This window comes from Cherax quadricarinatus, chromosome 67, assembly GCF_038502225.1.
Source record: "Cherax quadricarinatus isolate ZL_2023a chromosome 67, ASM3850222v1, whole genome shotgun sequence".
Classification (NCBI taxonomy): Eukaryota; Metazoa; Arthropoda; class Malacostraca; order Decapoda; family Parastacidae; genus Cherax; species Cherax quadricarinatus.
In genome coordinates, this window is record NC_091358.1 from 18355491 (window position 1) to 18380385 (window position 24895).

General features: G+C 42.3%; 1 protein-coding gene across 1 annotated transcript in view; it reads right to left on the reverse strand.

Annotated features, from left to right (window-relative positions):
* LOC128706291 (uncharacterized) overlaps positions 1-24895 on the reverse strand; it is a 91539-nt gene that overhangs the window by 60193 nt on the left and 6451 nt on the right. Inside the window, exons 3-6 of the mRNA XM_070099467.1 lie at positions 5896-6050; positions 4791-5753; positions 4191-4680; positions 3697-3860 (exon numbers count right to left, since the gene is read on the reverse strand). Of these exons, the coding sequence (XP_069955568.1) occupies positions 3697-3860; positions 4191-4680; positions 4791-5753; positions 5896-6050 (1772 nt within the window). The remainder of the gene's footprint in view (positions 1-3696; positions 3861-4190; positions 4681-4790; positions 5754-5895; positions 6051-24895) is intronic.

Genomic DNA, 24895 nt, shown 5'->3' on the forward strand with positions numbered 1-24895 from the left:
CAAGTAATCTCACTGGGAGAAAACAACCATATTGTTTACCGTAGTCACCCCGTGTAGACATGTGAGAAAAGTTAACCACCCCTGGTCCCTGCTGGTGGTTCCTTCGACCTCACAATCTTATCCATATCTATCCGAGACCAGTATGAATTGGATAGCACCCACAAGTACAGCGGTACTAATTAATTGTGGACTGTACAGATTATATAGAGAATAAACTTTGAATTTGAATTGAATTTGAATTAGTTTAACTGAACGAAGGGGGAGGGGTAGGTTACACATGGATATATCCATCAAGGAAATACACTTGTACATAATCCCACCACTTATCAGATATTCTCTGGTGGTCACTTGATGTAGCTAGATCACCCATAAACTATCCAGTTACAACATACCTAACTGGCCAATATCAGTCTGCTATAACTAGAAGGGTTACTAAACTGTGGGTGATTGATACTCCTTATTTCCTCCATTCACCATCTCATTTCGATGTCCTGCTACACCGACACGGTTCTTATTCCAGCAGGACGAAGTATTCGTTGGTTTGTCCCGGTTTACAAGTCGTGACTCCATAAAAACTTCACTATCCTCGGGACAGGCACCACGAGGTCTAATGTGTTCAGTCGGAGCAAGGCGACTTATTTCACTTCACACATTCTCTTAACTTAGTGTTATTATCACTGATTACATTACATTTCACAAGATGATTTAATGTATCATAATTATTATGCACATTAGAAGTCACTCCATTAAGATCTGAGACCGATGAGTGATGATTAAATCACGGGTATTTTCCCCTGGACACATTCCATGGCGTCACACCAGTCACCACCGGTCCTACCATTATTCACTAATTTTACCACTTTATTACGGTGGTCCCGTAAATCACGTTCCCTCACTCTTCACCAGGAACAGCTACAACACTTCCTTATATGAAGTGAGGCCTATATTAATCCTTAGGCCGCCGTGAATGCCAATTTCCTGGTCCCATGCTTTCCCAGCCTCTTAACTCCATTCAAAAAACTCCCGCTCCCTGATGCCCCATCTCGACCTCTCGCCTGCCCATCAGCGCAAGCACCGAGCTTCCCTGTTGGTTCTCTTTAAAATACAATTTAGAACAACAGTAATGCATTAATCATGTATATTTACATTATAAAAAAATATACAGTATAATTATGGGAATTTATTTTCCACACTGCGGCTGGGTGGAGGTCATTGTTAGATGACTTAAATCATGTGGAGTACAATTTTCCCATCTTCACTGGCCACCTGGCTTGGGAACTCCAACATTGGTATTTACATAATCACCCATTAATTCTTTCCACCTGTTAACTCCTCAGGTAGGGCTCGATCCAAAGCACACTCAAGCTTCCATGCATCTGGTATTAACAATTTCCCTCTTATTGTAAGGTGTGACACTAAGCCTATGCGCTCTGGGTTAATTTATTGGGCATACTGGAATTATGAGACTTTAACAATAACAAGTCTCTCTCAGTGTCCCAAGTCAGCCCCAGCACATTACTGCATATAGGCGGACTAATTACTGTTCCATTCCCTCAGGGGCATCCTTGCACCTTGTATTATTTCATTAACCCCTTCATGAAGGCTGATGAAGGTGAGGAAGCTACTGAATATATATATGAAGTTAGAAAAGGCTGGTTTCATCTCTGACTTCCTAAAATGAATTCTACTTCCCTCTCACCCTACATCATCAACAAAAATATTTTAAATTCAGTAATGAGGGTATTGTATTGGCATTTTACTTTTTTGCAGGTCTATTTCTATTGCTAACTTAATATATGATAGTGTAAACATATTATCAGACATTTATATTATTAAAAAATGAAAAAAAAAAGGGTGTTTTGCTTTACGGTGGTTGCCTAGAACCTAACCCGCCGTATAAGCGGGGCCCTACTGTACATGCGATGATGCAATTTTCTTAACTGACTTCTGGAAAAATTATGACATCAAAGATGCATTCGAAAATATAGACAATGTTAGGTAACAACAGCAAGTAAGATACTGTCGTGTGGCAGCGCATTTAGCCACAGTGTGTAAACAATTTCGAAGAATTTTCTGTCAAAAGCAGTCTGATATTGAAGAAATAGCAGACACTGGAAGACATCTTGGTTCTGATGAACTAGAAAGTCACAATATCCGGGAATTGTTTGATTCTCTCTCGGAAGAACTGACTGATGGCAATCATTTAGATCAACAAGAAGAATTTGAAGAAGCCAACAACGATTCCCAAGAAGAAGATAATGTGCAAATGAAGGTGTTTACATTCAAAGAATTTGAAGACATCTTTCAGGCTGTAGAAGTCGTGAAGCAAAAAGTTATGGATGCTGATCCTTAACGTCGATAAAAGCATGTAAATACACCAAGATTGGCTAAAACTCTGTACACCTACCAGCGAATATATGAAGATTTAAAGAAAGAGAAGACTGATCAACCTATGCTGCTAAAACATTTTAATGACGATTTTGTTGTATTGTCTGGTACGATATTCAATATTTTTTTTATAACTACTCTTTTACTTTCTTTGTAATAAACTTAAATCTGAAATATATTTTTCTTATTATCTGCTGTTATATTGCCTTAATAAATAGGTAAGAAAACTTGAATTAAAAAGTTTTCTTCGCATATTTTAATTGGGCTGGAACGAATTACTATATTTTACTTGTAATTTTTTGTGCCCCGCGACCTGGTGGTAAAACATCACTAAAATGGGTACCTGGGTGTTAGTGGACTGGTGTAGGTCGCATCCTGGGACAAAACTGACCTAATTTGTGGGAAATGCTCTGCATAACAAGTGACTTTCTATACAGTAGTATGTTATTAATGTCAACTATGGTCTGTATACCTTGTACATGTAGTAAATAAAGATATTATTATTAATATCATAATTTGAATAATGCGACCACTTCAATGGATTCATTACTAATACAAATACAAATATTTATTTCCTTGTAAACTTTACAATGTGTGGTTTACATGTTATAAGACTTTAATTACAAAGATAATCACTATCATACCTAGGAACTTCGGGCAGACTAATACTAATTCTTATGCTATTATGATATAGGTCATATTTGAGCAGTACATTTGAACAAATTATTAGGTACTTAATTAGATATATTCTCAGTTAGGTACATACATAATTAGGTTTAAAACAGTAGTCGAGACCTAGCTGCATATTTCCCATTAGTGAGAACCTAAATCTTAGCCCATAAGTCACACTTTTTTGCTTCAGTCATGAGAGAGAGTTAGACACTTTCATGGACCATGATCTATATCACAGATCATGTGAAACCACGTCTTTCACCATGAGTGACAAACTCCACCAATGGCCATGAGTTACACTACAACGATTGGGCCATAATACTTGTACTCAGCCATGAAAAAAACACGTTCTGAAATGTACCGTAACATGCACTCTCCTATAGACTATGAAGGACAAAATCAAGGATTGACTATGAGATCTCATTCAGTCATAGCTAAATGCCCACTACCATGGGCACTAGAGGACACTTCTTTGAACCATAAGGCCCAGAATTTACCATGAATCATTAACACATTATTAACATACACTATCATGGACACACTACCATAGACAAGAAGTCACAAATATTTCCATAGACCGTGAGTAACACTATAAATGGTGGAGATACACTATACCATGGACCATGAATGTCTCACCTTGAGGAGGACAGCAATGGAGGGGGCGGCGTTGACCAGACTGAAGGCGACAGAACACATCTGGGAATCGAAGGGGTAACGCTGCAGCAAGAACTGACAGGTGAAGTCAACAGTAAAGACCTGTCTCAACACCAGGGTGTTCTCCGACCCCAAGTACACGTCGTCTGCACCAGCCGCCCCACACCCATAAGCAAAGATTATTACACTTATTAATGGAGGTATAATACACAGATAACCCGCATACAGGAGAAAGCTTATGACGATGGTTAGGTCCGACTTTGACCATTAACAAGTTACACATTAACAATGGTCCTAGTCGGACCGAAACGTCGTTATAAGCTAGTTTCTCATAAAAGCGAATTATTTGTCACGGCAGCGTGTCTTATTGTTCTTCATCGAGGGAGGTAAATTGGAGACCTAAAAGCTTTATAAAGAACTTTAACAAATTAAAACTAACTTGAAAGCTTTAAAAAATTGATGTAATTGACTCTCACCTTCAAAAAGTCTTACATCGTCATCAATGGCCGGACGCCCATCCCTCTGCACCATCAGCAACTCTGACCTGAGCAACAGATCTGCCAGACTCCGTGACCCGTCCTCCATCTGTAGTCTCGGCATCCACACATTTTTGTGATCCTGTACTTTGTTCAAATTAAAATCTTCTCTTAAGTTTCTCATAGTTAGTCTCCCGTCGCGCCAGAACAAACTAAGGATGACGTCCAGTGCTATTTTGAAGCTCATAATGTCTAATCTCCTAACGGAGGTGATTTCGACGAAAATGTAAACAGGAACAGCAGCATTTTGCTCTTTAGGAGGAGGCATGTCGACGGAGTAGCCACTTGGAATTTGCAAGAAATTACAGTTTATTTCATCACTTTTGTCCAGACAGTCGCTTGTCAGGTCACAGCGCTGCGACTTTTTTATACAGTTGCCATCGCTACATGTAAATTCACCTTCACTACAAACAGTTATCAACATCTCCACCTGCAAGTTTAAGAAAATTCTCGTCAAACTATCTTCCCTAAATCGATATAATCAAGTCACTTCATGAGCACACAGCAAATTATTGAAAACTATATCATTATTACAATTACCTCATTAATGAGACACTTGTCGCCCATGAGAGTCCATGTATGAACTCCGAGAGGATATTCACTTGAAGTCTTCATCACCATATAGCTTAACAGTTTCTTGTGGCTACGACTCGTCAACTTCCAGGTCGAGTTGTCGGTGTCCCAGTAGATGGTTGTATAGTGTGGTCCCCGGAACTGCACTCTGTCGTTTTTGTAATCCCAGATGAAGAGAGTTTTGTCAATAAGTGAATCTTTACAGAGGCCGCGCACCTTAAAGGTGGGCGTTGACGTGAAGTTACAGAGAGGACACATGATGATCTGACAAGGTGTACTGTACCAATTGTAGGGAAAAGAGGCACCACCTACACTGGCACACATTTGTCCGAGCTTAACTTTATCATAGCCTTTGAAAAGTTTATTCCAGGATAAGGTTTGGTTATTAGTCAAGGTTAACCACTCGCCTGACTGAAGATCTCCTTTAAATCCCAGCCAGTACAGCGTTCCATAATCGTCAACACAAATGTCATTAAATCTAACGAACTCGTTGAATATTTCAGTGTTTTCTTCGTCACTTTTGGGAACGGCCATTGATCCTTTCATTATGGAGCAAATTGAAAAGGAGGACTGAAAATCCAGCTTCTCCAGAAACATTACCAGAGATGATGAGTTTTGTTTGCATAAGGAACCGAGTGGAGCCTCAAAAATCTCAACAGAGCCAATTGCTTTAAACAAAGTCATATTCTTATCAAAGTAGATAAGGGGCTTTAAGCTGGTCATTGGCTGTTGACACTTGATATAAGGCCTGAGACTATCTAAGGGCAGTGCTTGAGAGAAAAGAAACAAGTGTGCTACGTCTCCATGAATGCTTTGACGGATGTCAAATCCTCCTGCTAAGGTATCTAAGTCTTGGGCCAACACAAGACGACCGCCTCCAGCAACTGACAGCTTCTCTTGACCCTCCACCTCGAACACTTCTTCCTTCTCCTAAAATTTAACTTTTCAGTTAATATCATGCAGAAAGAAACTGGCGTTACTCATATCAAGAGTAGATTTGTCTTTAAAAGTCATTACTAAGTTTTAGATTATACAAAGATCACGAATCATACATATATACATGAACACTCACCACATCATCGTAGAGAAGCCAATATTTCCTGTCGATAAGATAGAGGGCGAGGCAGAAGTGATGCCACCTATACATCACCACTGGTACAGGTACCCTCATTACAACGCGGTAGAAACAACATTCAAACTCAATCATCTGATTCTTCCAGTTTACAGCTGTGGTTAGAAGAACAATAGTTATGTTAAAATTTCAATAGCGAAGATTATTTGCCGAGTAATTATGGAATGAAAAACAAAAGTTAACATCTTTCCACTAAATAGGTGGCCCGGTGGCCTGGTGGCTAAAGCTCCCGCTTCACACACGGAGGGCCCGGGTTCGATTCCCGGCGGGTGGAAACATTTCGACACGTTTCCTTACACCTGTTGTCCTGTTCACCTAGCAGCAAATAGGTACCTGGGTGTTAGTCGACTGGTGTGGGTCGCATCCTGGGGGACAAGATTAAGGACCCCAATGGAAATAAGTTAGACAGTCCTCGATGACGCACTGACTTTCTTGGGTTATCCTGGGTGGCTAACCCTCCGGGGTTAAAAATCCGAACGAAATCTTATCTTATCTCTTATCTAAGAACCATAGAACTTATGGAACAACAGAGGCTTGATTACACTAGTCAAAGAAGGTCTCAGATCATGTTTAAAAACATGTTTCTGACTAATTTTGGGTCTCTGAATTAAAATTTGAACTTAGGATTGTTTCAATACGTACAGTTTCTGTGACATCACATCCTTCTCTCACCCCCAATTACTTTTCAACTAAATTACTGTTTACTGAATGCTTGGTCATTTTATAGAAGATGATTTATGATTTTGATTGATTTTTGTGGACTTATGAGATTGTTTTATCACTAAAAAAATGTATTCTAAACGGCCACGTACAATGACTCGTGGCTGCTTAAATGACAGTTAATGTTGCAGTTTAAAAACTGTAGTCTAAAGCACCCTTCTGGCAAGACAGTGATGGAGTAAATGATGGTGAAAGTTTTTCTTTTTTGGGCCACCCTGCCTTGGTGGGAATCGGCCACTGTGATAAAAAAAAAAATTATTATATATGTAGCAGCGTTAATCGGGCAAAACAAAGACGACACATTGCACCTCTTGTGAAAACGTCTTATTTTTACTCCATTGAATGAAGATATTGTTTCCACTTCATCTTCCCGTACAAGAAGCATCCGTCTCTACGAGTTGTCCTGTACTTACCTAATTGAGGTTGCAGGGGTCGAGACTCAGCTCCTGGCCCTGCCTCTTCACCGACCTCTACTAGGTCCTCTCTCCCCCTGCTCCATGAGCTTTATCATACCTCATCTTAAAACTATGTATAGTTCCTGCCTCCACTACATCGCTTGCCAGACTATTCCACTTCCTAACTACTCTATGACTGAAGAAATACTATCGTAAGGGGTTCTTAAATGGAGATATCGAGGGTTGAAGGTAGACACACTTGTTGGATGGTAACATATATATTGTCAGACTGTGATGATGAATGTGGAGCCCAGCCTCTGCCTGTCTTCGCCTGTAGGTCTACGCCGACTGAGAGGGAGGCAGAGGTACGAGCCTACACATGTGCATCCCGTGACGTCACACAAAGTCACAGGCCTACAAGGGATCTCGTATCTAAAGCACATGGACGATACTAATATGCTATGCTATATAACACAGGGATCACCAACTATGCTGACAGCTCGGTCATGTTACGTATGTCATCTCGACATACACTAATATCTATAGGCTGAACAGGCAGGCGGTTCTGGGCTGATTCTATACAATAACAAATTCATATATAACTTAGAACTAATGGATGGTATCATAATGGATTTTACGTAATGGGTGTTAACGTATTCATTACAAACTATAAGAACAAATCACTATACAATATGGATGGAATTGATCGATCGATCTGTATTCAAGCACTCTACGGATTCTGAGGAAGAATAAATATATATATATATATATAAGGTGAAATTAACAGCAAAAGCATCTGGTGCACTCAGACTATTACTGTCAAATTCTCAGAATACGGAGGGAACGTGAATATGAAAAAAAAAAATTTTTTTGAAAAACTAATCAGTTAATAACAAACAGTTGACAATTTACTTCATCTCGGACATCTAGTTATACAGACTACGTACATTTAAACCCAATTCTGCGAGGGTGAGGTTTACATATGCAGAATGATTATCATCTCTGGGAGGATCGAATTCCTCTGCAATGGCTAACACATGCCTTGACTGAGGGAGATCTGAACAAGTATCTACAAAAGATACTTGTGGGTTTCTCATTACTTGTTGAGTACGCAAGGAGTAACGACATTCAGGTTGGTTATCTGACTGAGTATCTGAGGTAGAGGGTACAGAGTCAAGAGGATTTTCAGCATCTGTCATATTAGTCTGGGTAGCAATATCCTCAACATCGCATACTAATTTCATATGATCTAAATGCGATTCTTTGTACTTACCAGTACTAATTTCTCTAACCTTATACTTATTACCAGAGATATGTTCTACTACTCGATAAGGTCTGACAAACTTTTGATCGAGCTTAGGCATTTCGGATGTTTTGTTGAAATTTGTCAGCATTACTCTTGAACCTACTTTGACTTTTGACGGCTTAGCACGGCTATTAGTTACTTTAGTAAATTCTGCTGTTGATTTATGAAGTGTTTCACGGATTCTTCTAAAAACACTCTGAGCCATGCTGGTACGAGTTGCTACGAAATCATCAGGGTTGTAATTAGGTTTTGGAGTGTCATATAACAACTCATAGGGTAAACGCTTGTCTACACCATACAATGCATAATGTGGAGTATCACCTATGGAAGCATTGTAAGCAGAATTTATGGCACACTGGACATCTGGTGTGACTTCATCCCAAGTTTCACTATTGGGGTTGATAGTGGCTCTCAGGACATCAAGTACTTTCTTATTGGTTCTTTCGGCTAACCCATTGCTGGCAGGATGATGAGGAACAATGGTGGATTTAGAGATCTTGTATAAAGTACACAAATTTTCAAGAATCTCATTACAGAATTCACCTCCATTATCTGTTACTAAGGACTTTGGAGTGGTATGCCTGCAGATAAAGCGTTCTTTAAACGCTTTAGCTACTGTCTCTGCAGTCTTATCTGCAATAGGAACTAACTCACAATATCTGGTGAAATGGTCTACCATAACACACAGATGTTTGTTGCCTTGGAGGGAACATTTAAAATTGGTTAACAAATCAAGGGCAACTCTTTCCCATGGTTCGCTAGTGGTTGGGTACACTTGGATTGGATTAGGACCATTGACATTTCCTTTATGTTGCATACAGACACTACATTTCTTAACATACCCGGAAATGTCAGTTGCCATATGTGGCCCAAAGTATTTCATTCTGGCTTGTTTCACAGAACGATCCATACCAGGGTGTGCAACACCTGGTGCATCATGAACTAGCTGTAGAGCTACGTTCACTAGAGACTGTGGAATTACTAACTGGTAAACTCTTCTGCTTGGAGTACCCAACTCGGCTGTTCGATACAGTAATTCTTGGCTCATTACAAAGTCACTAATGGGTGCTGGTGGCTTCACAGTAAGAATAAGATCTTCCTGGAGCAGGAATCGAATCACACCAGACCACAAGGGATCTGTTCTTTGGGAAGTTTTGACATCCTCGACAGTAAATGGAGGATCTGCAGTAACTACACTAACGTGTCGCGATAAAGCATCTGCAACTACATTCGACTTGCCAGGTAAATGTTCAAAAGTGGGACTGAACTCTTGGATAGTCAAGGTCCATCTGGCTAACCTTCCAGTAGGCTGTTTGTTCTGGAATAAAGGTATTAGTGGCGCATGGTCTGTCAAGACATGAACAGGGTACTGGTAAATAATGTCTCGGAAGTGCTTTAAAGACCATACTATTGCTAAAGCTTCTTGCTCCATTACTGTATAATTACGTTCAGCCTTCGTAAGGACTCGGCTAGCAAATGCAACTGCGTTGTACTTGCCATCAGTCTTCTGAGCTATTACGGCACCTATGCCAATTGAACTAGCATCAGTTGTCAGATAGAAGGGCTTAGAAAAATCTGGAAATTTCAAAATTGGAGCAGATGTTAGCTTTTCTTTTAGAGTTTGGATTGCTGTTTCTTGACGGAAGGTCCAAACAAAAGGAGCATCTTTCTTAAGCAACTCAGTTAGAGGAGCAGCTATGGAAGAAAAATTGGCAATGAAAGATCTATAAAAACCTGCTAAGCCCACAAAGGATCTTACGGCATCAGCAGTTTTGGGAGTTGGAAAATTTAGTACTGCAGTTACTTTACTTTGGTCAGTCGTAACCCCTCTAGGAGTGACTACGTGACCAAGAAACTTAATTTCTGATCTGAAAAATTGACATTTAGACAGTTTGATCTTTAAATTGGCTTCTTCAAGCTTACCAAGTACTACATCAAGTCTTTTCAAGTGTGTATCCACGTCTTTAGACATGACGATTAAGTCATCTAAGTACACCATAAGTGCATTACCAAAGAGACCTCTAAAGATATTAGTCATGAGCCTTGAGAACGTGATAGGGGAGGATCGTAATCCAAACGCCATACGGAGGAAGTGATAATGACCTGTAGGAGTGGAGAATGCAGTTAGCTCTTGGCTGTCCTCGTGAAGAGGGACTTGCCAAAACCCTTGTAACAAGTCCAGGGTCGAGAAGACTTTGTTATCTCCGATATTGCGTAAAAGGTCACCTAGTACAGGAAGTGGGAAGCGATCTGGAATGGTTTTCGTATTTAACTTCCTAAAGTCAATCACCAGGCGCCAAGTGCCGTCCTTCTTAGGCACTAGGATCAAGGGCGCATTCCAGGGTGAATTGCTAGGTGCAATAACTCCATCATCAAGCATTTGATTGATCAATTCTTCTGCGACAGCAACTTGTGAATGAGGCATTCTGTACGCAGGTATGTAGATAGGTCTAGTACCAGGTTCAAGTGGAATACGATGGGACAATAAGTTCGTTATACCCATCTTCTCACCTGGTAATGGCTTTACGACGTTTGTTCAGCAGAGTCAACAAACGCTTGACTTCATCTGGGAAGTCAGTGGGAGCTAAGTCTTTCTCCTCAACTGGTGAAACAGATTGATCCGGTGAGTGGATGAGGTCTCCCCGGTAGAAATAGCACCGACCCACTGGTCAGGTGACAACTCATCCTCTACCTGAACAGGGTAAGGATAGTGAACAAGGTCAACAACATTGGTATTTGCTCTGAGACGAACACTGTGACCAGAAGAGTTAGCTAGGAAGAAATGAATCTTACTATATCTTACAACATGTAAGGATGGTTCAACAAATAGACCTTTTACTTTGCAGGAATCACTGTCAACTAGGACGTTATCACCATCTGGAACACTAGGAACAACAACAGACACTCTAGTGAGAGCACTAGCCGCAACAAAGACGTCTTTCTGCAGACGGCATGTGACATCAACAAGAGATGGCATTACTAGTTTCAAGTAATCGTTTTCTGACAAGGCATCCCCTGTGGAGAAACTACTACTCGAACTAGCAGTCATTGCAGGGATAGGTTGTGCACTCAAGGCAGTTTAAGTGTCCCCGGACACTTGAGGCAACGGAACACTATCCTGCACGTCTGAAGGTATAGGTGGAACACAGACGGGAGTGACAGAATTACCAGTGCCTGACCGCTTGGGTACGCTACTGGAGAATGCATTGGCTTGTAAGGACTTAATCCGTACATCATACTCTGCAGCAGTATGACAGATTTCTGATCCAAGCTGGTAACCCCAGAATGGAACGATCAAGTCGTCAATTTGGGCATGCCATCGGTATGGGACGAGCACAATGCGTAAGTCTCGCATGGAAGCAAATCCCAGTAGAAGGTCACCAGGGAAAGTAATCTGGTCGACAACAAGAAAAGCAGCAGTAAAGTCTCTGCCTTGGATAGTAAAGGTGAGTGAAGTCTGACCTCGGACTCGCAGAAGAGAACCGGCTACTCCACTAAGGGAGGTTACAGTAGTTGGTTCAACGAGGAGGACACGGCGTAACTGCTTCCCTTTAAACAAGCTAGACCTGATGATATTAACTTGCGCACCAGAGTCCATGAACACATGAACGGGCGCATTATGGACAGAAGCTTGTACTAATGGACCAATCGTTACATTAGGAGTTATATGCAAACAGAAAGGTGAGTTGTCATCGGAGAAGGCATTTTCTACTTCATCCCCAAATTCCTCTACGTCAGAGACGTGTGAAGCAACATCATCAGCAGGATTGTCATTCTCGAGACTGCTTAAGGCTTCAAAAGAATTGTGAACGGGGATGATGTACTCATTATCACCTACCGTCACCATGGGACGGTTTGACTGGGGCGCTCGAGTTCCCCCGAATTGAAAGAATGAGCCTGGTTCTGGTTGTTTTGAGAACCACGATGTCTGTTTCCTCTACGGGTTCTGCGGTTGGAACGGCCACGGAAAGACCTAGAGTACTGAAGGCTGTAGAGAGCATTGCACTCAGATGTGTCATGTCCATGAATTCTATGATAAGTACAGTAGGGAAGATCTGACTGGTACTCATCATCAGTACGACGCTTCTTAGGGTGACTGTCATGACAATTAATAGCGATATGGCCACGGTAACCACAATTGTAGCAAACTCTTTGACTGTGGGTACTGTATGTACTACGGGTGCTACGGGAATGATGGCTCTTAACACTTGCTTTGGATGATGGACGCGAGTGATTGCGGTTGGGAGGTTTGGTAGTAGCACAAACTAGAGGAGGTACAGGATTGGACAAGGTGTTTGGCATAGACTTACGATAAGGGAAGGTTCCCTCGGGACACAAATTTCGTACATGGATTAGAGCTGCAAGCGGTCCCATAGTAGCATCTAGCGGACTTGAATTGTACACATACCTAGATGTCGGTGGCATTAGATGTTTAATAACTCCAAATGCAGCTAATGTGGCAAACCCATCAAGGGCTGATTTATCACTATCTTTAAGGTACTTTGAATTTTGACCTGCTTTAACGAATGAGGACATGAGGTTATTAAGACGAAGAGCAAACTCATCTAATGACTCTTCTGGTCTCGGAGTTGTGCAAACTAATTCCTTGAGAACAACGAACAGATTGGTTTCTCGCACTGGTTCAAGATAATTGCGAATTAACTGTTCATAATCTTGCCACCTAGTTAGATCTTGGAAGTCCTTCATACGAATTAAGTTAAATACATTTGAGGCTGCTGGAGAACGCGCTAGACTCTCCTTTCCGATACTTATTAAACAACTCTCAGATGGAAGACCATCAACTGAAGCATTAGCTCTGGCTCTAACTGCGGTAAACCAACCTTCAAGGTTGTCTGGGTCACCATTGAACAATGGCATAGCATCATACGGATCACGACTGAAATTACACAGGCTAGAAGTCTGAGTATGTCTATTATTTGATAAGGAGTTACTCGAATTTTGGGCTGACAAATTAATGGTTGTACTAGCAGCATGTGCTGAGGCATCGCTTGAGAAAACTTGAGACATGTTTGCAAAATGTAAAACAAGAATTTAGAGAACAAAAGAAAATGGTAACTGAGGAACACACGACACAGTGACTTAAATAGGAAGAAAAAATGCTTAACTATTCTGCATAAGTAATTAAAAATTGACAGGTCACACAGTAAGCAAAGAACTCACACAAGAAAAATATGCAACTGAAATGAACAACACTTTGAAAATCAAGAGAACTTTTTGTACTTTACTCAAATCTAATTTGCTCAACTTTTACTTTAAATTGAATAAATGGCACAGTGAGTTGTCTTTACTTTCAATGCAACAAGGAAATACACAATAAAATGATAAAATGGACTCAATAAAACTTGTGCAAAAATAAAACAGAGGCACAATTCACTGAAATAAAATAAAATGATACAGAATAAAATATTATGCACAGAACAGAGCATAAGAAACTGCACTGAAATAAACTGTAGCAATATTGCAAAATAATTGCTAATCAAAAAAAAAAAAAACACTGCTTAGAATCTCTGCAAGAAAAACTTTAGTGGCAACACAATATTTGCACAAGAATTATTGCAAAATGAATCAATGTGCAATAATAAAAATTATTACACACACAAGAAAAGAAATATATCAAGGAATGAACACTTTAACTCTTAACTGCACTCAAGCAACACTTAACAAGCAAAAGAACAATTTACTCTAAAAGAAGAACTTAAAAATTGCACTAAGAGTGAATTTGTTCAATGAAACATGAAAAATAATAGGTGCTAAAACACATAACAAAAAGTTTGAACACTTACAGTGATGCAGAACACAACACATCAACAAACACAATACTAGAATTTTCTTGCAATGAAACTTGATGTGTGAAAAATTTTGTAAAAATGATTTCTTGCTTGCACAAAATAATGGCACTATTGTCTGTGGAAATAAGACAAATTAGACACTGGCTAAATGAAAGAATATGAACACAAGAATGTTCAACACACAGGGAACAAAACAAAAATACACAAAAGCTGGGAAGAAAAAAAAAATTATAACAGACAACACTGAGTTGTGATGCAGAATATGAGGTGAAAAATTTACTGAAATACTTCACTGGAATACTGAGAACACAAGGTGATTCTGAAGTGTAAACACAAGTTCTATACTGCACATATGTTGCACACACAACAAAGGAAAAACACTAAGTACTTACTTCAAGTATATAAAAAGACACACAACACAACAGACATAAGATAATGCACGAAAATTAACACTGAATAAAGGAGATTAAAAGAAATTAATGCAATCAGTACATGATAAACACTGAGTCTGATCAAGAGTCACTGAATGTCACTAAGAGAAAAATCACTGGAAACACAAAAGAAATGTCTCAACACTCGCAAATGTCTCTATGAAAAAAAAAAATATTATCGCTGTAACGACTTGATGAAGAATGAGGTTGATGGTGGAAGGTTTGAGGTGGAGGGTAGAGGAGACTGGTGGCTGACTACGATCACTGACTTCTCTCCACACTCGAAGAATTTGCACTTAAATCGACGATAGACACACACAGGAGGCTTTCAACGGTTGGCGCCACTGTCGAAGACACACTCTAGCTCTTGACCCCCTATGTGGTCCTTAAAATATGGTGCTGCAACCCTTAGTAGTTCACCAAAACACTGAAGAAGTAGGTGAGTGGGTAATGGCTGAGTGAGGCGTCTGAGGCCGCGTGGGGAGTGTAGTTGGGTTTGTGGGTTAACAGGGCTGAGACCGGCAATGGTGCAACACATGTGGTCGTGGGTGGCTTGGTCTATGGGTTGAACGGCGTAAGCCTCACTGAGAACAACCACACTGCCGCGAAAATATTTCTAAGCCGACCGGCTTAAAAACAAACCCACGAAATACTACAACACCACAAGGATGAAAAAGAGCACTCAGAATGCTTGGAGCTTGAATCACAAGCGATGAAGACTACTCACGTGGCTTGCTCGAGTACTGGGGTAAGACACCTGGGTTAGTTGCTAGCTGGCTTATCTTAACCCTTCACACAGAATGGCTTGATAACTTCTCACGATGAGCACAACAGAGGTGGAAGCTGGCTTGGCAGGCAAGGAATTGGATGAAGTAGACTAGGCTCGACTGGGCTTCCTCACCACAGACTGGAAGCTGGCTTATTTTGCAAACTCGGGTCAACCCCTCGGGAGTGATGCAAATAAGCAGACACACTAATACAAAGAGACTGACCAGTGGATGGTGTAGAAGCTGGTAGGAGCTTGGGCGAGTAGCTGACTTGAGGTAGCAGGCTGGCTAGGTCGGCCTATTGGTGACACGAAATGGCCGTCTTGCTGGTCGAAATTTATCTCCAGAAATCGCTGTAATCATCAGAATTACAGGCCCTCCGATGCCACCCTTTATCGTAAGGGGTTCTTAAATGGAGATATCGAGGGTTGAAGGTAGACACACTTGTTGGATGGTAACATATATATTGTCAGACTGTGATGATGAATGTGGAGCCCAGCCTCTGCCTGTCTTCGCCTGTAGGTCTATGCCGACTGAGAGGGAGGCAGAGGTACGAGCCTACACATGCGCATCCCGTGACGTCACACAAAGTCACAGGCCTACAAGGGATCTCGTATCTAAAGCACATGGACGATACTAATATGCTATGCTATATAACACAGGGATCAGCAACTATGCTGACAATACTTCCTAACATCCTTTTGACTCACCTGAGTCTTCAGCTTCCAGTTGTGACCACTTGTTTCTGTGTCCCATCTCTGGAACATCCTGTCTGTGTCCACCTTGTCTATTCCATGCAGTATTTTGTATGTCGTTATCATGTCTCCCCTGACCCTCCTGTCCTCCAGTGTCGTCAGACCGATTTCCCTCAACCTTTCTTCATAGGACATTCCCCTTAGCTCTGGAACTAGCTTTGTTGCAAACCTTTGCACTTTCTCTAATTTCTTGAAGTGTTTGACCAGGTGTGGGTTCCAGACTGGTGCTACATACTCCATTATGGGCCTGACGTACACAGTGTATAAAGTCTTGAACGATTCCTTACTGAGGTACCGGAACGCTATTCTCAGGTTTGCCAAGCGCCCATATGCCGCAGCAGTTATCTGGTTGATGTGTGCTTCTGGCGATGTACTCGGTATTATACTCACTCCTAGGTCTTTCTCCTTGTGTGAGGTTTGAAGCCTTTGGCCACCTAGCCTATACTCTGTCTGCAGTCTTCTTTGCCCTCCTCCGATCTTCATGACTTTGCATTTGGCGGGGTTAAATTCTAGGAGCCAGTTTCTGGACCACACATCCAGCCTGTCCAGGTCTCTTTGTAGACATGTCTGGTCCGCTTCTGATTTAATTCTCCTCATTAACTTCACCTCATCTGCAAACAGGGACACTTCTGAGTCTATCCCTTCCGACATGTTCACATATACCAAGAATAGCACTGGTCCCAGGACTGACCCCTGTGGGACCCCGCTCGTCACTGGCGCCCACTGTGATACCTCATCATGGACCATGACTCGCTGTTGCCTCCCTGTTAGGTATTCTCTGATCCCTTGCAGTGCCCTTCCTGTTATACGTGCCTGTTCCTCTAGCTTCTGTACTAATCTCTTGTGAGAAACTGTGTCGAAGGCCTTGCAGTCCAAGAAAATGCAATCAACCCACCCCTCCCTCTCATTTCTTACTTCAGTTACCTTGTCGTAAAACTCTAGTAGGTTTGTGACACAGGATTTGCCTTCCATGAATCCGTGCTGGCTCTCGTTTATAATCTTGTTCCGCTCCAGGTGCTCCACTACTCTCCTCCTGATAATCTTTTCAAAGACTTTGCATACTATACATGTCAGTGACACTGGTCTATAATTTAGTGCTTCATTTCTGTCTCCCTTCTTAAAGATGGGGACTACATTTGCCTTTTTCCATACTTCAGGTAGTTGCCCAGTTTCAAGGGAAGTGTTCAAGATTTTGGTTAGTGGCACACGTAGTGTCCCTGCTCCCTCTCTAAGGACTCATGGAGAGATGTCCGGTCCCACCGCCTTTGAGGTATCAAGGTCACTTAGGAGCTTCTCCACCTCCTCCTCAGTTGTGTGTAATTCATCCAACACTTGTTGGTATATCCCTTGTTACTCTATGCCACAGTTTTGTCTTTCCATTGTCCCTTCAGCCTCCACTGTAAATACTTCCTGAAATCTCATGTTGAGCTCCTCACGTACCTCCTGGTCGTTTCTTGTGAGCTCCCCACCTTCTTTCCTCAGCCTGATTACCTGGTCCTTGACTGTTGTCTTCCTCCTGATGTGGCTGTAGAGTAGTTTCAGGTCAGACTTGACTTTCGATGCTATGTCATTTTCATACTGCCGCTGCACCTCCCTTCTTATCTGCGCATACTCGTTTCTGGCTCGTCGACTAATCTCTTTATTCTCCTGAGTCCTTTGCCTTCTGTACTTTTTCCATTCTCTAGAGCACTTAGTTTTTGCCTCCCTGCACCTTCGGGTAAACCAAGGGCTCATTCTGTCCTTCCCATTATTTCTGTTACCCTTGGGAACAAACCTTTCTTCTACTTCCTTGCATTTTGTTGTTACAAAGTCCATCATTTCGTTTACTGATTTTCCTACCAACTCCTGTTCCCACTGAACCTCCTGCAGGAAGGTCCTCATTCCTGTGTAGTCCCCCCTTTTATAGTTTAGCTTTTCCCTTTCTACTCCTGTTACCCTCTCCACTTTTAGCTCCACGATGTATTCAAAGCTCATAGCTACGTGGTCACTAGCTCCAAGGGGCCTTTCATATGTGATGTGCTGAATGTCTGAGCTACTCTGGGTTAACACGAGGTCCAGTCTTGCTGATTCATCCTCCCCTCTCTCTCTGGTAGTATAGGCCTTACATACACTGTGTACAATGTCGTGAATGACTCCTTACTCAGATGTCTAAATGCCAATCTCAGGTTTGCCAATCTCCCATATGCTGCAGCAGTTATTTGATTGATGTGTGCCTCAGGGAACATGTTCGTTATCATGCTTACCCCAAGACCCTTTTCTTTAACTGACGTTTGCAGCTGTTGGTTTCCTAACCTGTACTCCGTCTGTAGTCTTCTGTGTCCTTCCCCAATCTTCATGACCTTACACTTACTGGGGTTAAACTCCAGGAGCCATTTGTCGGACCATACTTGTAGTTTGTCCAGATCCCCTTGTAATCTTAACTGATCCTCGCCCACTTGTATTCTCCTCATCAGTTTTACATCATCAGCGAGCAGTGACACTTCTGAATCTATTCCTTCCTCCATGTCATTCACGTATACAAGAAACAGCACCGAGGCTAGGACTGAACCTTGTGGAACCCCACTCGACACATCCGCCCACTCCGACACTTCAGCACGTACCAACACACGTTGTTTCCTTCCTGTCAGGTATTCTCTGATCCATTGCAGTACTTTCCCCGTTATTCCTGTCTGCTCTAATTTTTGCACCAGTCTCTTGTGTGGTACTGTGTCAAAAGCCTTCTTGCAATCCAAAAAGATGCAATCTACCCATCCCTCTCTCTCCTGTCTTACTTCTGTTACCTTATTGTAGAACTCAAGTAAATTTGTGACACAGGATTTCCCATCTCTGAAGCCGTGCTGACTGTCATGTATGAGCCCAATCTTTTCAATGTGTTCCACTACTTTTCTCGTGATAATCTTTTCCATGACTTTACGTACTATACAAGTCAGTGACACTGGTCTGTAATTTAATGCTGCCTGTCTGTCCCCTTTCTTAAAAATTGGAACTACATGTGCTGTCATCCACGCCTCAGGCAACTGCCCTGTTTCTATAGATTTACTGAAGATTGCTGCTAATGGCACACACAGTTCCTCTGCTCCCTCTCTCAGTATCCATGGAGATATGTTATCTGGACCCACCGCCTTTGAGGTAACGAGTCCGTCTAGCAGTTTCTTCACCTCTACCTTGGTTATGTGTATTGTGTCCAGCACCTGCTGGTGCACCCTACCTCCACAGTTTGCAGGAAGCATTCCTGACTCTATTGTGAATACTTCTCTAAATCTTTTGTTTAGTTCATCACATACTTCTTGGTCACTCTTCGTCAGCTCCCCTCCTTCTTTCCTCAGTCGATTACCTGGTCCTTGACTGTTGTTTTTCTCCTAATGTGACTGTATAACAACTTTGGTTCAAATTTGACTTTTGATGCTATGTCGTTCTCGTATTGCCTCTGGACCTCTCTCCTTATCCCTGCATATTCGCTTCTGGTTCTTCTGCTCAGCTCCTTGTTTTCTTGAGTCCTTTGCCTTCTATACCTTTTCCATGGTCTAGCACACTTGGCTTTGGCCTCTTTACACCTCCAGTTTAACCATGGGCTCACTCTGGTCTTACCATTTTTTCTGTTGCCCTTTGGTATGAACCTTTCCTCTGCCTCCCTGCACTTAGTGGTTACTATTTATATCATTTCATTTACTGTCTTTCCATCTAGTTCTCTTTCCCATTGCACTTCATACAGGAAACTTCTCATTCCTGTGTAGTCCCCTTTTTTGAAGTTTGGTTTCTCCCCTTGTTCTCGTGCTGCTGCATTCTCCACTGTTAACTCGACAAGACATTCAAAACTCAGGACATCATGATCACTAGCGCCAAGGGGTCTTTCGTGGGTGATATCCCTTATGTCTGAACTATTCAAGGTGAATATGAGATCCAGCCTTGCTGCAACATCCTCTCCTCTCTCTCTGGTTGTATCCCTAACATGTTGATGCATGAAGTTCTCCAATACAGTCTCCAACATCTTAGCCCTCCATGTTTCTGGTCCCCCATGTGGCTCTAGGTTTTCCCAGTCAATCTCTTTATGAATGAAATCCCCCATTATAAGCAATTTTGTCCTACCCATATGAGCCCGCCTGGCCACTTCAGCTAGTGTATCCACCATTCACCAATAACTCATTACAGTTGTGACCCGGTATGGAAGTGTGAATTGCTCATTACTCTATAATTTGTTCATGATTGTAGCCATGTATAAACGTAAGTAACCATTCTTACAGGATTCATTACCTTTGTGCCTAGTTCAGCTATCAAAACTTTGGGGGCCCAGTCCCTGGACCCATTACGTACCTCTGTAATCTGTAAATACCTTTGTAACTTGTCATGATTGTGACCAGACCTACCTGGATTTCATTACCTTTGTAAATTGTGAGTTCATTACCTTCGTTAATTGTGAGTTCATTACCTCTGTAATTTGCTCAGTTATCAAAACTTTGGAGTCAAGTCCCTGGACCAATTATGTACCTCTGTAATCTTTTGACTACCGCCCAAAGGATGGGTATGGGGTGCATAATAAACATATTAAACTAAAACTAAAGGTGAAGGCGTGGCAGCTGCCAGCTCTGTCTGGTGGGAGGGGCTGTTGGTTGTTTTCACCTGGAGCCCTCCGGGTGCCCAGACACCCACCATGTGCACAGATGTTGAAACTTGAGGAACTGAGTGCACACTGCCTGTGGAACACCTGACAGCTGCCTCGCTGTCGAACTCCACAATGCTGTCCCTGCAGTGGAAGTTCCCGTGAGCCCGGCGCACCCTGTGCCATCGCTGACATCGTAGGCTGGGAGGGAAAAAGTACCCTCTACAGTTGGGGTGGCGCTGGGAGGGTGCAGTGTGGTAGAATCTGCACTATCTTCCATGTGTGGGTGAGGAGGGTAGGCGGACGGTCCAAACACTCACCCACGCCCCTACCACAACACTCTTATCTCCACAACCATACACCACTGCGCTCTCACCCCCTCTCTGCTGTTTTTTTTATGAATTTAGTGTGAATTCTTTGCCAGAGCTGTGTATCCGAGTGCCTGAGGTCACTCGAAGCCACGTGGATCACGAAGCCACATGTGGACAAGTCATGTGGAGCGAGCCACGTGAGTTATCCTAGCCACATATTGTCACCATGCTGCCCGCATCCCTTCCCTGACGTCACATGGCGGTGTGCTAAAACATCGTGGTCCAAGGCAGTGAGTCTTGGAGGCATCACTGCACGCCTTCCTGCGTCTGGACAGATAATGCCACATAGGAGGCATCGCTACAGCTGAGCTGTGACGTAACTGGGTATGATCTCCTCTGGAACAGTGAATCAGTCATCGTAGTAGTCACTGCAGGGTTCACTCATCCTGGGGCACAACCTGCTAGTGCTCTCGAGTGAAGCATCGTCAGTAGTTTGCAATGTGCAGGACTTCTTCTGACAAGAGACTCAGGAGGACCTTTCTCAACTGATACTGTCACTGCCGGCGAATGAAGTGAGTTGTGGCAGGGACGACTCAGATGAAACATCTGGGAGTCGTAGCAGTGAACGAGCTAGCAGTCAAAGTGACATCATTTTTGTGCAGGCTTAGACTAACGTCTGCTATGCCTCCAACTGTCCAGATAATGGCATCGTCAAGCTGCAGTAGCCTTGTTGGCAGGAGACTGTCTGACTCTTGTCACAGCTTCATTGAGCAGCCTGCACAAAGATAATGCCACTTTCACTGCTATCTCTCTCGCTCTAGTTACAGTGTATGCTGTACAACTCCCAGATGTTTCACCTGAGTCGTCCCTGCCACGACTCACTTCACTCGCCGGCAGTGACATCCCCAGTTACAGTACCAGCCGAGAAATGTCCTCCTGAGTCTCTTGCCAGAAGTCCTTCCCAGTTCCCAAGTACTGACAACGCTTCACTGGAAGGCACCAACAGGTTGTGCCCCAGGATGAGTGAACCCTGCAGTGACTACTACAATGACTGATTCACTATTCCCGAGGAGACCATACCCTGTTATGTCACAGCTCAGCCACAGCAACGTCTTGTGTGTGGCATTACCTGTCCAAATGCAGGAAGGCAAGCAGTGATGCCCCCAAGGCTCACTGTCTTGGACCACGATGTTTTAGCACACCCCCACCTTTTTTTTCCTTCCCCCCCAGTATATACAGTAGACCGTAATTTAACACAGTAGTTACGTTCCTGAAAACACCGTGTTAGGTAAAAACTGTGTTAGATGAACTGAAGAACTTATGGGAAAAATAGGGTTACGTTCCTGAGAGCCGCAAAAAAGCCAAAACTTTTTTTTAGGCCTCCACATCTTGCAAAAATAAAAGTGAATATGTAATTGAAGTTCATTGTTGTGATGTATTATGTTATTTTTACTTTCAAGACTACAAATGTAAGAGAAATAACAATATTTCTTACCTTAAATTGTGGATGCTGGTGTTTGTGGATGATTGTGAAGAGAGTGGAGAGTTATGGTGTGGTCCTACTGGGCTGAGGTGGATGGTAGAGGTTCTGGTACTGAAGTTGATGGTTGTACTGGAGTGTCTAACTTTGCCATTCAGTCAATCAAGTCATTCAGCAAGTCAGTCAAGTCATTCAGTAAGTCAGTCAAGTCATTCAGTAAGTCAGTCAAGTCATTCAGTAAGTCAGTCAAGTCGTTTAGTAAATCAGTCAAGTTGTTCAGTAATTCAGTCAAGTCGTTCAATAAGTCAGTCAAGTTGTCCATTAAGTCAGTCAAGTCATTCAGTAAGTCAGTCAAGTCATTCAGTAAGTCAGTCAAGATATTCAGCAAGTCAGTCAAGTCATTCAGTAAGTCAGTCAAGTCATTCAGTAAGTCAGTTAAGCCATTCAGTAAGTCAGTAAAGTCAATCAGTAAGTCAGTCACTCAGTCATTCAGTAAGCAGTCAGTCAGTCAGCCAGTCAGTCAGTCACACAAACTTATGTTTACCTTTTTTTATGTGTACAAAGTAACCCTTCATTATGGCCACAGGATGTCTTGTCTAATATCTTTGTTTCCTTCGTTAATTCTAAGACTTAAATGTTTACACCTTTTCTTGCCACTTTGAGCAACACTGGTATGCTAACTGGGTGTCATGATTGCTTGGCAGATACAAGATGTAGCAGTTAAAAGATCAAAACACAATTCAGAAACACAAGCTTGTAGCAGTGAAGTTGGACTGGGCATGTATGAAGTACGAATGCTGGGATGGTGGGGTGGTGTCGGGTGGGGGGGGGTTGGGGGGCTGGGGATGACGGGAGGTCTTCCCCAGCTGTACCACAACAAGGCGGCTGCTTGAGGAAAAGGGAAGTTTTTCTTTTTACCTTCCCGCAAACTGAACTGTGTTAAATTCATCATACGACTTGTTACATAAAATTGTGCCGCTATTCTTCAATCATGCTATACCCAAATCGTGCCAAATAAACTCGTGCTAAATAACGGTCTACTATATATATATATATATATATATATATATATATATATATATATATATATATATATATATATATATATATATATATATATATATATATATATATATATATGTCGTGCCGAATAGGCAGAACTTGGGATCTTGGCTTAAATAGCAACGTTCATCTTGCCATATAGGACAAGCGAAAATTTGTGTATGCAATAATTTTGCCAAAATCATTCTGAACCAAACGAAAAAAATATATTTCACTGTGTTTGTTTAGTATTAAATTATTGTAAACAAATCTAAAATATATTTAGTTGGGTTAGGCTAAAATAAATTGCTCTTGTTATAATAAAGTTAGGTAAGTTTTCTAAGATTCTTTTGGTGCAAAATTAAAATTTTTTACATCACCCTTCTTACTGCAGCCTTGGCGACTAGGCGCCGAAGGGTGTTACCCACTGCAATGGGCCTGATTCCGCCATCCTTTTTCCGGAGGGTACACAATGAGGCACCAAAGAAAAGGGGTCTGATGGCCTCTAGGACACCACCAGCCAGGCACAGGTTGGAAAATTTGGTGAGTTCAGACAGCAGCCTCTCTGAAGCCTCACCAAGTGCTGGATTGAGTATTTGTTTTAAGTGTTGAGGCCTTAAACCGGAGAAACCTCCTGCTGAACCCTGTGGAAATGACATAGCAGCTTTATACACATCAGCATCCTGTAAGGTTAGATGTTCTTCGCCTGCTGCAATGTCAGGGAGGTCAATGTTGGTACTGGGAGCCCTGGGTGGATGTTTGTCCTTCAGAGCTTGCGCCGTGCTGACGTCCTTGGGAGCGATGGTATCCTCACTGGTTATAAGTCTCAAAGCTCCAATAGTATTACCCTCTTCTATTTTTTTGCTAATTTGGGCTCTGATTTTTGAGGTGTCGGGTGTCCTGTTGTTGGCATTTGCCCGGCGGGTGTTTGTCGCCCTAGGGGGGAGACAGACGAGGTTGTCATCCCTTGGAAATGCATTTATTGCCCTAATAACATGTGTTGCTAGTGACTTGTCCCTCCTTGGTGGGACAGCCAAACAGGCATTGCCAAAAAGTAGCAAGTTGTGCTAGGATCTGTTGTTTGAAGGAGCATCGTTGACTTTCTTCAGAAGGTCAGTGAATTTGCTAGCAGCTTGAGGGCGAGCTGCTTTGGGGATGTGTGTCAGAGTCCTGGTGGATGTTAATTTGATTGTAGATTTGAGGTCCTCTGTAGAGGTGAAGTCACGGTAGCTGTCAGCCCTGTCTGCTGGGGAGGCTGTTGGTTGTTCTCATTTGGAGCTCTCCTGGAGCCTAGACATCCATTGTGTGCACGGATGTTGCCAGATGT